At 45.0% G+C, this 13,805-nt stretch overlaps 1 protein-coding gene across 2 annotated transcripts in view; it reads left to right on the forward strand.

Moving 5' to 3' along the window:
- The first annotated feature begins 3,607 nt into the window (after nucleotides 1-3,607).
- The window catches only part of Kif5c (kinesin family member 5C), a 148,892-nt gene continuing 138,694 nt past the window's right edge, over nucleotides 3,608-13,805 (forward strand). The window contains exon 1 of one of the 2 annotated variants that reach the window (XM_060390134.1): nucleotides 3,608-4,090. In XM_060390134.1, coding sequence (XP_060246117.1) covers nucleotides 3,965-4,090 — 126 coding nt within the window. In that variant the 5' untranslated portion in view covers nucleotides 3,608-3,964. The remainder of the gene's footprint in view (nucleotides 4,091-13,805) is intronic. The other variant, XM_021654036.2, reaches the window with a different exon arrangement.

A 13,805-nucleotide genomic window follows, 5' to 3' on the forward strand; every position in this document is an offset into this window, starting at 1 on the left:
ATCAATTGATTGAGGAACAATCAACTGATATATGCTAATTCTATGCTTAAGTTTTCGAGAGGTTGATACTCTTCTTCACACTCCTTCTACCATTTTCTTTTCACCAAAAACAGTGCACAGGAGTCTCAGTTTCTTCACGGTGTAATTGTTTTCTTTTTCCCTTCCTCTCCCTGCCTCCCTCTCTCCTCTCCTCCTTTCTCCTTTGTTGCAGTCATCCTAATGGGTTTTAAGTGATGGGTCTTAGAGGTTTTAATTTGCCTTTCCCTCTCTAATGATGTAGGATGATTATCTTTTCATGTACTTGTTGGTTATTTGTACATCTTCAGAGGAAGTCTACTCAATTCCTTTGGCAACTCTCTTTTTTTTTTTTTTAATAACATGTTTGACTTTGGGTGTGAGTTCAGGAGTTCTTTTCATATATTCTGTATATATGATAAACTCTATAATATATATCATTTATAAATATTTCCTTTTGTTCTTCACATTGTTCTTTTTTTGGTTGCTGTTGTTACCGTTCTTTCATGTATAAAAGTTGTAAGTTCCATTTTATTTATTTTGTCTGTCCATGTGTTGTATTGTGTGTGTGTGCGTGTGTGTGTGTGTGTACATGTATGTCATGGTACTCCTGTGAGGTCCAAGAACAATTGTCAGGAGTCAGTTCTCTCCTTGTACCATATGAGTTCTCTCCTTCTACCAGGTGGTTAAGCTTGGCAGCTTGTCTTTACCCACTGAACCATCTTGCCAAGGCCCCAAAGTAAACATTTTTTTATGTATTTCAGCTTCTCAAATTTTCTCTTGTTACTCTTTGGTGGCCTTCATATTTTTTCTTGAATCTTACTTTAGCATATCTTCTCAAATATATGGAACACTTTATGTTCTGTGTCTTGTGACCTCTTTAATGGGATTCCTAGGACAACCTCCTTGATAAGGGTCCACTTCATACATCTTAACTTAGCAATTGGGAGCAAACATTTAATAGTAGATGGTTGAATAGATGAATGAATGAGTGAAGAGGAAGCCCATTGACACACAGGCTATTCATAGTTCTGACACTCAAAGAAATGAGTGTATGTGGAGCTCTGAGCATCCTCTAGTGGGCTCAAGGAAATTAGTAAGATTGTCATCTTTGCCGTACAGAGTTTTGGTTTGGTTTCTGCTGCTAAGTTATCTGCGGCTGGGTGACTTTTAAAAATTATTCTCATTTATCTCAAGGATCTGACATTGGCATCTCCTTGGCTTTTGGTGAGTGCCACTTGCTGCTTCACACATGGGGGACAACCAGAAGAAGCATCTGTGGGGAAGATCACACCGTGATTGAAAGAGAGAACAAGGAAGAGCAGAGGAAGCTGAATGTGGTTAGCAATAAACACGTGGTTACTAGTCAAGTCGCACAGGAGCAAGAGCTCACTGAGTCCTGTGAAAGACATTGATCCCTTCTAATGACTAACTACCTCTTAAATGCCTTGCTGTCTCTCAACCAGACTTTGACACAGGTTTTCCAAAGGACAAGTGGTCTGTGAACTAGTGACCTGTTTAGTGTGACACAAGTGAGAAAGGAGCACCAGAGGGCCTCCCCTCCACCCTACTTTAGCTTCTTCCGAGGAGAGAAAATCAAACGGGTATTGCTTACACTGGTTTAAAAATGTTCGCTTCAGTGGGCCTGTCTTCTCAGCTAAGGAGCAAACTTGTATTCCTGGGTGTAACTAGATATGTGCAATAGATATATTTCTAAAATTAAACAAGTGATATTTACAATCATTTATTCAGCACCCAGAAAAAAATAACTCTAAATTTTGGCATATACCATATATATATATATATATATATATTACATATATGATGTATATGGCACCATGCTAAACACTTTGCAAGTAATACTACTCTTAATTTGTTAAAAACATTCTGAGGCAACATTCTATTTTAATGACATGGAATGGGAAATGGAATCTGAAGGAAACTACCTTGCCGCGGTGAGAGAAGAAGGATTCGTATTTAAGTGAGTTCTCCACTCACCCTGCTTCCTGCTCTGCGCTCCATGTTGCAGAAGGCACAAAGGCAAGGAGGTATGCACTGTCCAGATGTAGCGGTACAGACAGAGACAGGACAGAGAGTAAGGATAACCAGCCGCAGGCCATCTGGAAAATCCTTCTGCAGAGGGAGCCTTAGGGTTGAAAAATTAGTGTTGGCAAAGCCCAGTGGACTGCAACTATTGGCCGGTGCATTCTTGTGGGAATTGGGACTGCATCCGTTTTCTTTCAGGACCTCCTACCATGAGGATCTTTCATGGAGTTACTAAGTTCTTGATTCTAGTTTATTGTGTTGGAGGTAGATGCTAGCCTAATCCTAGGCCATTTACAGACCTTCCCGAGGAGGTTTGAAACCCAAACTTTGAAAAGCCATCTATTCTTATCAAAATTGGAGAATGACAACCACAAGCTGTTGGCACTTGGTTTCCTGTTAGGTGGGGATGGGTCTTGAGGAAGAACAAGAACAGTTCAGAGACCATAGTCCCTAGGGCAGTCATAGTGTCTGTCCTTCCTCTGGCTTGCTGTGTAATAGATTCTTGAATAAATAAGCAAGACAAGTTGTATAAGTTCTTCATTTGCTTCATGGCTCTAGTCATGTTCCTGTCAGCTTTCATAAAGTCCCCAAGACACTTATTTACTGATAGATGAGAATAGGCCAGTTCAGCAGAGCAAATGGCTAAACAAATGTCAGAAAAAAAAAAAAAAAAAAGCAAGACACATTGAATGGAAGGAGCCACAAGATGTTTGGAATCTGTTAGACTGTAAGCATCAAGAAAGGAAGTTATAGGAGAGCGGGAAGCCTAAATAAGAAGCGGGAACTGCGATTATGGGGGCCTGGGCTTGTCTTGGATTTGATCTTCTATAAATTCTGTATATTTCTGCAGGATTCTAAACATAATTAGAAATTGATCTATGATTAGTTGTTACTGAGAGGTCCTTTTTTTTTTTTCAAGTTGCCTTCTGAGTGCTGGAATTCCAAGCATGCATCACCACAGGAGTTTGAGACTTTCCTGACTCTGGGACTCAAGAGCCAGCTTCAATCTCCAAGCTCTAAAGTAGCATGCTAAGTATGTGTGTGTGAATTTGTTTCCTGTCTTGGATTGGCAGTAATAAAATCCTTGACTTTCATCGGATATGAACTGTTACGAACTACCTATGTTCAGATAATTTCGCGTATAACTGGCTTCATGCAAATCTCATTTTCTTCCTGCCTTCCTTAGAGCTCTTGCAAACACTCTAAACACAGGGAAACGCTCTACCTGTGTTTAGTTGTACACTGTGTTGATACGTATTTTTCTTTCAGGAAAACATGTGACCTGGTTTTTTTCTTAGTGGAGTTTAACTGGGAATATTAACTATGACTTCCATTCTGTTCTTGGCTTGTGAAGCCACACCAATCCCGCAGCCCCTAGGGGTTCTCACGAGAATCCAAGCATCCTTGCCCTCTCACCTGTAGGTAGAGTGGCTGACTACAAGTCCCGGGATGCGCTGCGCTCTCACCCAGGGTGAGGCAGAGCTCTGAAGTGACGTCACCGTGCCGAGGCGGGGCAGAGGGGCGGGCCTGGAGGTGGTGGAGCGCTCTGGTGCTGATGCAGGATGGCTGAGCGCGCCGGAGCCCGGGAGGTCTGAGCCGGGCGGGGATTGCTCCCTGAGCATCGCCTGGTCCGCCCGCCTCGTGGCCGCGGGCAGGTGGGCCCGGGGCGCAGGCCGGGGGCTGGAGGTCATCAGCGGGGCGGCCCAGGCGACAGGAGGCTCTCCTTCCCGGTGGCGGAGCCGCGGGGCCGTCCGGGGCAGGGTCGCGATGACCTGCTGAGGAGCTGCGGGAGGCTGCGGGAGGCGGCCTAGCTGCGGGCAGCGGTTGGTTCGCGGCCTCCTCGGTGGCGCTGCCCAGCCCGGCCCCCCACCCATCCCCGCGTCCCCTCCTGCCGCGGCCCGAGATGGCGGATCCAGCCGAATGCAGCATCAAAGTGATGTGCCGGTTCCGGCCCCTCAACGAAGCGGAGATCCTCCGCGGGGACAAATTCATCCCCAAATTCAAAGGCGACGAGACGGTGGTGATCGGGGTAAGTGGCCTCGGTGTCCCGCCCCTCCTCCGGCTTTGCACCACAGCCCGAGCGGAGACCTCCCGGGCACCCCCTCCCTCGGACATCCCTGCGGGGCTGGGCTCGCGGGTGGACCGTAGGAGCGCCCTTGGCCGGGGACTCCCTCCCGGCCGTGGTCGCCCGGGGTGGCGGGGGAGCGTGAGGTCCGCCATTGTTCGCGGGTGGGGGGCTCGGGTGGGCCCATTGTTTCCACGCTCGCCGCCGCGTGGGCAGTGTCTCGGGTTTGCCAGCTAGTACGGATGCCCCGGCCCTGCTCCAAAGTACAGGCTCTGCAACCCACAGATGCCTCCACGCACCTCCAGGGTTCAATTTGCCTCTAGACCTTAGCCAAAAAGGTAGGGGAGGAAAGGTCCAAGAAAAACAAAATCTTCCCCGCCTGGGCCTTGCTCAGGCAGTTTCACCTTGCCCCCCATGTGGAAGGTGAGGGGTGCTCTTGGTGTCCCTGGGAAGTCTCTCATGTTCTCTTGCTTCCCATCACCCCAATTGTCCTGGATTTGTGCTTTCTGAGCTAGAAGATCCCTCCCCCCACCTCCGCGCATCCTCTCTCTCTCCAGTGTCTTCAGATTGTCTGACATGCTTCACCCTAGATGGAGGAGACTGTCCAATCTTCTGAGAAAGGGGGTCTCCATGTAGTCCCTCAGGGTCAAGAGCAGAAGTTACTTAAGCGAAACCAAGGTCTCCCTTTTACACCCCCCCACATTGCTTGCCCCCCCCCCCCCGACTTAGCTCCCTCTTTGTAGTCTGGCTGCTGGAAAGGGGAGGAAATACTGATGGTTTATGGTTCTTAAGGGAGCATATACCAAATGAAATAAACTAGTCTTGTCTCCACCCTCTTTCTTGGTCTGCTCTCCCCAGAGTGGCTGGCCCCCTCTTTGTATTCACGCCTCATGGAGGGGGACTGAGTTAACGCCGGGAGCCTCTAGGTCCCCACTGACACGTTCCTGGCATCCCGCTCCAGGCTGCTGATGCAGCCTTCCCGTCTCCAGCATTGATTAAGTGATGTCATCTCCATCACTGAGCATGCTCCGACTACCCCCCACCCCGTTCCCCCAGTGACTGTTGTATTTAGGTCAAGTGATTGACAGGTGACAGTTTTCTGAGAAAGCCTAGAGAACACCTACCCCTTTTCAAGCGCAAGCCCTGCGTTTCTCCACCCAGTCTGTCCCCAGCATCTTTGGCAAGGTTGTGTGCTGCAGTCACTGCAAAGAGTCCTTGGACCAGCAGGTGCTAGTTGTTGGTAGGCGGGTATTCTCCACTATCGAGGATTAGAGGCCAAACCCTGGCCTGGGGGCTTCATCTTGTATCTTTCTTAAGAAGGAGCTTTTGTTTTTGTTTTCCTTTTCCTTCTAGCAGAGCATAATCTCCTTCCTCCTGTTCTTCACAGTTATGGGAAAACACAGACCTCTGAATGCTGTGTGGATGGGCAGCCACTTATTCTGATACCTGAACTACAGTCCAGAAGAGGGATTTTTTTCCCCTTAGTGTTAACTTGCAGAAAAGACGTGTGCTACAATTATTGATGAGGGAATTCTATACTTAATGGAATATACGAGCTAAGTGATGTGTCCATGGCAGCCTGGAGCTAGGGTTACAGTTCCCAGCCTGAGGTTCCATCATAGTCTGATCTGCTATTTCCTGAGTGAGGCGTGGTTCAAGCAGAGTGGCAGTTGCTAGTCCCTTCCGCTTGGCTTATAACAAATTTTAAAGTAACAATTGTTCAGTGCCTGAAAATGTTCTGGTGACCTTGTGTTTTGGCTTTGTCTTTCCTCTCCGTATGCTCTAAAGGGCCCAAAGTTCTTCTCATACCCGCTGCTGTTTTGGCCCTTCATCCTCCGCTCTTTCTCATTTTCTCACCTTCCTCATTTTCTGCAAGGACCAATGAAGTAGAGTAATAAATCCTCTTGTTGTGTAAAGCAGAGATCCTGAATTTTAGCACTCTAACTATGAGTATATGCTTCTGTGCCATCAAAATGTACACAAGTAACGCTAAACTAAAACAAGCAGACACAAAAAAAAAATTTAACGAAAGTTATGGATGTGAATAATGTAAGGTGGTTTTTGCTCATCTTACTGTACTTCTTTAGTATAATGATTTTGTTGTTGTTTTTGTTTTGTTTTCTGAGACAAGGTTTTTCTGTGTAATAAAGCCCTGACTGTCTTGGACTCACTTTGTAGACCAGGCTGGCCTCGAACTCACAGAGATCAGCCTGCCTCTGCCTCCAGAGTTCTGAGATTAAAGGCATGCACCACCACTCCCGACCCTAATGAAGGGTTTTTTCTTAGTTTGTTTTATTTGTTTTCTTTTTTGTTGTTGTTTTGTTTTACAATAATTTACTGAAATAAGCATCAAATAGAAACATGCTATCAATTAGCCTGGTGGCTTTTTCAAAGTAAAGGCTCCCTATAACCAACTACCTTTCAGACTAAGAAACAGGTATTTCTGTGATCTTAGAGATTGCTCCAGTGTCACCTTCAGGCCCCAACTCCCCAGGGTAACTAATATTTTGATTTCTGATGCTACGCATTAGTTTTGCTTTTTTTTTTGCTTAATGTAAAATCCTACAGTAGGTTTTCTCTTGTGTTTCTGGCAACCAGCATTTCAACATGATGCTTGTCGAATTGGCCTTGTTTGCAGTGGAATCCCACCATATGAGTATGCCTAAACGTATTTATTCTTTAGATTTTTTTAAAAAAATGTCTAGCTTTGTAGTCCAGATTTGCTTTGATCTCATGATCCTCCTGCCTTCATACTACTGGGATTACGGGTGTGCGCCACCAAGCCCAGGAGCTGTTGAGAGTTGGCCTGCTTTCATTCCAGGCGAGCCAGGATGGCACTGCTCTGAACGTTGCTGTGTGCATCTTTGGTTCACGAGCGTAGAGAACAGACCACTCTCAGATGAGGAGTGTTAAGATGTGTGTTGGCCTGGCCCTAGAACCCTTCCCACTGCTAATTATTAATGTAGATGTAAATGCAATCTGGCAGCTTGTACGATTCTTGACCGTCATGTGGAACGTCTCGAAGCTGACAACAGCATATGATTCAAGTAAACATGCACTCATTCTCAGTGGGTACATGGTGAGATGTCCAAAGAGCCAAGGACTTAGAACTGTCCGGAAATGTCTCTGTCACTCTCAGCAGTCACAAGGAAAGGAGGACATTCAGTGAAGTCAGCTGTTAGTTCAGGGTGAGAACCAACAGTGAGGAAGTTCTTAGTTCTGAAGCAGAGATCATTTTTCTTTTTCCCTTTAAAGTCTTGTTCAGTTCTTACGGAGCTGAACATCAAGAAGAAAGATTTTCGGGTGGAACTTCTGGTTCCTCTTCTGAGGGAATGTGCAGTCTTGGAAGAGTCAGCTGCTTTATGTTTGCAGTTTGCGTGTAATTTCTTCCCTCTCTCTCCCCCACTCCTGCTTTTCCAGCCACAACTGATGGTGCTGTGTTTATTACCTTCCTGTTGCTAGGATAGAATGCCATGATTTAAAACTTTCTGTAAAAGTTTATTTGGGCCTCTGGTTCAAGAGGGAGAGTCCATCCATCATGGCAGGGGAGATACAGCAGCCAGAGCAAGAAGCTGAGCGAGCACCTCCTCAACCACAAACTCAGGCAGAGAAAGCAGGCTCAAAGTGGGAGTGTGGCTCTAACAAACTCTCTAAGCCAGTCCCAGAGACTCCTTTGTCCAGCAAGGCCACACCTCCTAAAAGTTCCACAACCTTTCCAAACATCACTACCAGCCAGAGACCAAGTGTTCAAATACATGAGCCCAGATGGGGACATTTCTTATTCAAATCATTGCAGATATGTTTGTTTTGAATATGATCTCCTGTTTCCCCTTATATTATTGTTAGTTTGATTACACTTCTAGTGATATTGTCAGATAGCGTAGAGATGAGGAACATCCAGGTTTTGCTCCTCTGTACTTTCTAGGGCCATATCCATAGATGGTATTGTACCATTTATTGATTTCTTTGTTAGTCTGGAAATTATTAATGTATTTTTTTTTCTGTGTGTGTCTGTACATGGCCAAAGGTTGACATCGAAGTGTCTTTCTTAGTTGTTTTTTCATCTTGTTTTTTGAGGCAGGGTCTCTCACTGAATGTGAGACCAGTTTGTCAATCTGGCACAACAGGCTGACCACTGAGACCTAGGGGTACGCTTGCCTTTGGCTCCCCAGTCCTGGAAGTACAAGTACATGCTGTTATACCTGGCTTCTTATGTGGGCACTGGGGGTTAACTTGGGTCTTCGTGCTTGCATAGCAGGTCCTTTCCTGACTAAACTATGACTCCAGTCTCTACTTTGTTCTAGTAACTTACCTTACTGACTTGATTTTATAACCAGGATGTGGAAAAGAGTTAAAACAAACAAATAATCTCAAGTGCCATTCAAGGCTATGTGAGAGAACATTAATTATATTAAAAGGGCTGTAAAATTGGAGGAAAAGATGCTGTGTTCAGCTTGTTGAGAATGAGGAGAGCTGCTGACATTGGTGGCGAGCCAGAGAGGGAAGGGAGGGCTCATGATTAGAAATGGGCTGTTTTCTTATACCGAATTAATTCTTCAGAGTAAATTACCGGAGTTAGAGGATTTCTCAGAGGACATCTTCATTAGCTGCCCAAGTCCTGGTGAGTCATCCATTACAGGGGGCTTTACGCTGTGAGGCATCTGCACGGACGGAAGCTCTCTCGCTTGGCAAGTTTTTAGTGGTTCTTTAATATGGCCTTTCCCTTGCCAGTTTCTTCTTGCTGGTTATTTCTGTTTGCAGTCCTGAGGATGTAGGCCTTGCTACAGATGGCTGCTCTCCCCCAAGGCAGTGTAAGCTCTGAGAGTCACAGCATCAGTCACAAACCCTGAACTGGTCATTGGTGAGGGATCTACGAGCTTGCATTGGATTTCCACAGTTGATGGGCAGAAAAGGAAAGGACGATACCTGACAGAGACTGGAGGCTAAGGTGTAAAGAAATGGGACAGCACTTGAGGAGTTTTCTTTTGGTCTCCTCTGCTGGTCTTTCAAAGTAAGATTAAAACTCTGTTCAGCACTAGAGCTTTGTGAAGAGTTCTACGGTTCTAACGGTTTTGAAAGTAGTGTTTGATGACTCCTACTTTAGGTTTTTATTCCTTCAGTAACAAGTTGCCATAAACTTAGAGGTTTAGCACAACCCAGATTAATTTTGTCAGTTTACACAAGTCAGAAACCCAGTCGGTTGGTTGTTTTCTCTGTTTTGAGCCTTTAGGGTTCCAAATCTAACCGCTGGTGGAGCAGTGCTCTGGTTTGAGGTGTCTAATGGGGAAGCTATCTATATAGCCTTGCTCACTAAAACTGTAGGAGAAGTCAGTGGCATGTAGGCCCACTCCCTGACCGCCTGAGATTTCCTTATCATATTGTTAGATGATCAGCAAGCTTAATTCTGTGCGCAAGGCCCCATTTGTCATATGACATTAACATATAATGGGGCTAGGGAGTGTGGACATCTTTGAGGAACATTAATCTACCAACTATACAGCAGCATATTAGGATATAAAGCATTTTCATCTCTCTCACACACACATGCACACGCACAAAACAAATGAAAAAAAGAAACAAAACAGACAGTAACTCTATTCATCCTGCAAGCTGCCACTCATTATTTTTTTCTCTCTGTAATTTCACTTTTCCCAGGTTGTCATAAAATGTAAAATATCTTTTTGATGCTTGGGCTTTTTCACTTAGCAACTTTCTGTAATTTACTTATGTTGTCTATATCCATGTAAAAAGAGGTTTGTTGCTGTTTTGCATAATACTTTTCCATTGTGTGAATGGACATACCACAGGACTTAACCCATTCATCTTTTGAAGGGCATTTGGATTGTTTTCCAGTTGGTGTGATTATGAAGAAAGCTGCTCTAAGTTGTTGCATATAGATTTTGTGTGAGCATACATTTTTGTTTCTCTTGGTTGAATGCCCAGAAGTAGGATTGCTGTATCATTTGGTGACTATATGTTTAACTCTATAAGAAAATTCCAAAGTCTTTTTCAAAGTGGTTGGACCATTTTGTATTCCTGTCTAAATGCAGTAACATTTGAAGCCAAAGTTTTAAATCGCCTAGTCAGTCACTTTGCTTAAGTGCGTTAGTAGTGTATCAGCCCTTCATCCCCTGCGCTCTAAATTCAGAGCTGTTCTTAGCTCCCGAGAATAGATTCGTAATTTTCTATAAAAATGTCATCAAATATTGGAGCGCATGAACTAAAGCTATAAGCTGGCACATACTCCTCAAGGGGACTTACTGTTCGCAGAGAGGCATACAGTTGGTGCTTCATAAATGCAGAGCTGTGTAGAGACAGTTGGAGAGCCAGGCAAAACTGATTGTGGATACTGTGGTGGTTTGAAAAGGAATGTCCCCCACAGACTGTGTTTGAATGCTTGGCCCTTAGGGAGTGGCACTCTTAGGAAGTCTGGCCTTGTTGGAGGAAGCGTGTCACTGTGGGCGGGCAGGGCTTTGAGGTTTCAAAGTGTTCCAGCTGCTCACAGTGTGTCACACAGTCTTCAGCTGCTGTCTTAGGATCAAGATCTAGAACCCCAGGTCCTTCTCTCGTACCACGTCTGCCTGCATGCTGTCATGCTTCCTGCCCTATTGGGCTAAACCTCGGAACCCTAGAGCCAGCCCCAATTAAAGGTTTGCCTTTGTAAGAGTTGCCTTGGCCATGGTGTCTCTTCACAGGAACAGAAACCCTGACTAAGACAGGTACCCTAGCTAGCGGTGGCATGTTTCCCAAGTGGCTTAAGTTTTCTGGGCCTCAGTTTTCTCATATTTAAAGTGGAGAGAATCGTATTACAGGTTCATCAGGCTAACATGAACTGGTCATTGTCTGGCACAAAGGAAATGCCCAATAGCAGTTACCTCCTGGTTTTCCATCCCCTGGATAAATTCCTTCCTTTCCAGAGTTAGCTTTGTTCATGTAGGTTCTTGCCAAACTTTGGCTATACTCTGAGCATCCTTCTTGCCTCTTGGACATCTATTCACTCCTTCTCCTGGTTGAGTAGCCACTCTTCACCTTATTGATGGCCACAAATAAGGTTCTATTAGCTGGTTCTTTATCTGAAGCAGTCATGCCCAAGACTGCAGGTGTGTGTCTTCTGCTGCATTATAAGTTCCTCGGGCAGAAGTTGTTTATAGACTTATTTATTTTAATGGTTTTTGTCTGCTTTACTGTAGTCAGTATAATCACTTTGAAAATGTGTTCTCACTGAAGGTTGTTCTTTTTCCTGGCTTGGCGGCAAGTCTGCATAATGCTGGTTTCTGTATTTCTTTAAATAACTTGGGAATCACTGGAATATTCCTCTGTCTCTACCTGCACTCATGTGGTTCAACTCTGCATGTTAATAATAGTGTTTTCCACGCGCAGTTCCCCCTATTTAAAGTTTAAATGCTCTCCTACCTGTGTTTTCCCTGTGGTCCTTCTCTCATATTTTTCACTCGTGTCTTCATTAAAAAACAAAACAAAACAAAACAAAAAAAAAAACCAAAGCGAAAACAAAGGTCTTCTCCCAAGCGGTTTCTCTTGACAGAAACAAACAAACAAACAACAACAACAACAAAAATAGCTTCCTTGATAAATCCAATTCCATCTTTTTTCTTCCCTCTTTCAAACATTAAAAAAAAAATCTTTTTGTGGCTGAGAAAGCTCTCCTCTTTACCCACTTATTGCATATCAACCAAATTTCTTTTAGTAGAAATTGTTGTGCACATTTGAAATCCATTCTAGCATCTCCCAGCCCAGGTCATATGTGGTCAGCCTGGGAGGGATGCTCAGATCGCTGCTTTTCGTCTTGGAAATCAGCCGGCCTGTGTTGAGTTCCGGCTTCCTCATTTGGAAGACAGTGATGGCAGCAGTTGCCTTCTTGGGTAGCATGATGTCAAACACTTAATTCGCAGACTCAGAGGCGGATATACAACAGGCGTTCAGAAATAACTCCCTAAGCGGGTCAGCTAGTGGCTGTTCCTCTGCACTCCTGTGGGACTGACTCACCTTGGAAAAGCCTGGTTTTACAGAGGCTTCTTGTGTCTGTGGGATGGACCCCGATGCTGCTGTGAGGCATTTGGGGCCCTCTGAGTCTGGTTCTCAATGCTGCGACCCTTTACTACAGTTCCTTGTATTGTGGTGACCCCCAACCATAAAATTATTTTTGTTGCTTCTTCATAACTGTAATTTTGCTACCGTTAGGAATCGTAATGTAAATACCTGCATTTTCCAATAGTCTCTGGGGGTCCTGACCCACAGGTTGAGAACCACTGTTTTACTGTTTCATCTGTCATTCTTGGCTCAGTGCCCCTCCCCGACTCCCAGCTCCTCACACCTTCATGCTCCCATAGCTTCCCTACATGGCGAGCACTGAATCCCCTTTGGCTTCTCTCCTTCAGCCCTTCCTCAGCTACTCTGGCCACTGTACCTTTCCTATTCCTGTCAGTAAGGTAGGGTTAGCCCTTTCCCCGAGTTCTCCCAGTAAGATACCACACATACTTTTCTCCCTTTGGGCTGAAAACCTTGTAAACCATGCCTATTCATCCTGTTTTCAAGGCCTGGAATGGTGCCTGGAACAGAGCATTGTTTAGTGAAAGATGTCTCTTTTAAGACAGCTGCTCTTGCCTGTGTTTATTTGCTTAGCGCACAATCCCGCTTACTCTGGCTCTGGAAACATGTCTTTACCTCCTGTAGGTACCTTTGTGGTTTCATTATCACTGTAACAAAACAAATAGCTTTTCTCTGACCTGGTACCCACTTATAATCCCAGAATGTATGAGGCTGAGGCAGGAACATCTCCAGCCTGGGCTACATAGTGAGATTCTATCTCAGAAAGAAAAAAAAATAGTTTTTAATAGTTTTTGAGGGTGCTTTTAAAATATATGCTCATTGAAAAAAAAAAGTCATGAAAATCATGAAGACAGCAAAAATGGCTCATCGTTACGGACCAGGAAATACCAGGCAGCGTTTCCCTGAGTTTACCACTCCTTCCTGTTTTACCACATGTTCTTTGTTTTAAAACAGATTCTGGTTTATGTGTTGTGTCCTAGAACCCAGGTTACCAGACTTCAGTCATTTGCGTTTTGAAGACTGCTTGTAACTGCAGTGTTTCCTCATCACTTATTCAATGGCTTCTTCCTCCTCAGGAACATCTGGGCTCCTCCAGACTTCTGTGATTTTGCCCAATTGTGTTGGTACATTTCTGGAGTAGAGATCGCGGCGTAAAGGTTGGCTGTGATTCCAGTGCACGCACAGTCCGCAGAGGGAGCCATTCAGGGGTGGAGAACACTGTCCCGTGTTTTCTGGCCTCACGGCTCTGCTTGCCCCGTGGAATTGCTGCCAGTTTGTCTCATCAGGCCGCCCTGTCTGTGCTAAATTAAATTCTTACCAAGAGCCTGTCTTCGACATGCACTGTTAACCCCTAGATCCAGAGCGTGGCAATGCCTTCAGACTTTCAGGATAAACCACTGGGTTTTGTAGGTGGTCGCTTGTCATTTTCAATATCCCAGAGGACGTTGTTTCTAGCAGGGTGATCAAAAGCTAAATCTCTCTCTTGAGGCAGACAGAGATAGAGGCCAAGACTGCAGTCTTAAAGAGAAATAGGATGGATGTACCCTGCCTTTTTGTGTTGACATTGGATGGCCTATTTTAGCCCTGAGAACTGGGGTGCTAAGTAGGGACC

This window comes from Meriones unguiculatus, chromosome 8 (assembly GCF_030254825.1).
Source record: "Meriones unguiculatus strain TT.TT164.6M chromosome 8, Bangor_MerUng_6.1, whole genome shotgun sequence".
Classification (NCBI taxonomy): Eukaryota; Metazoa; Chordata; class Mammalia; order Rodentia; family Muridae; genus Meriones; species Meriones unguiculatus.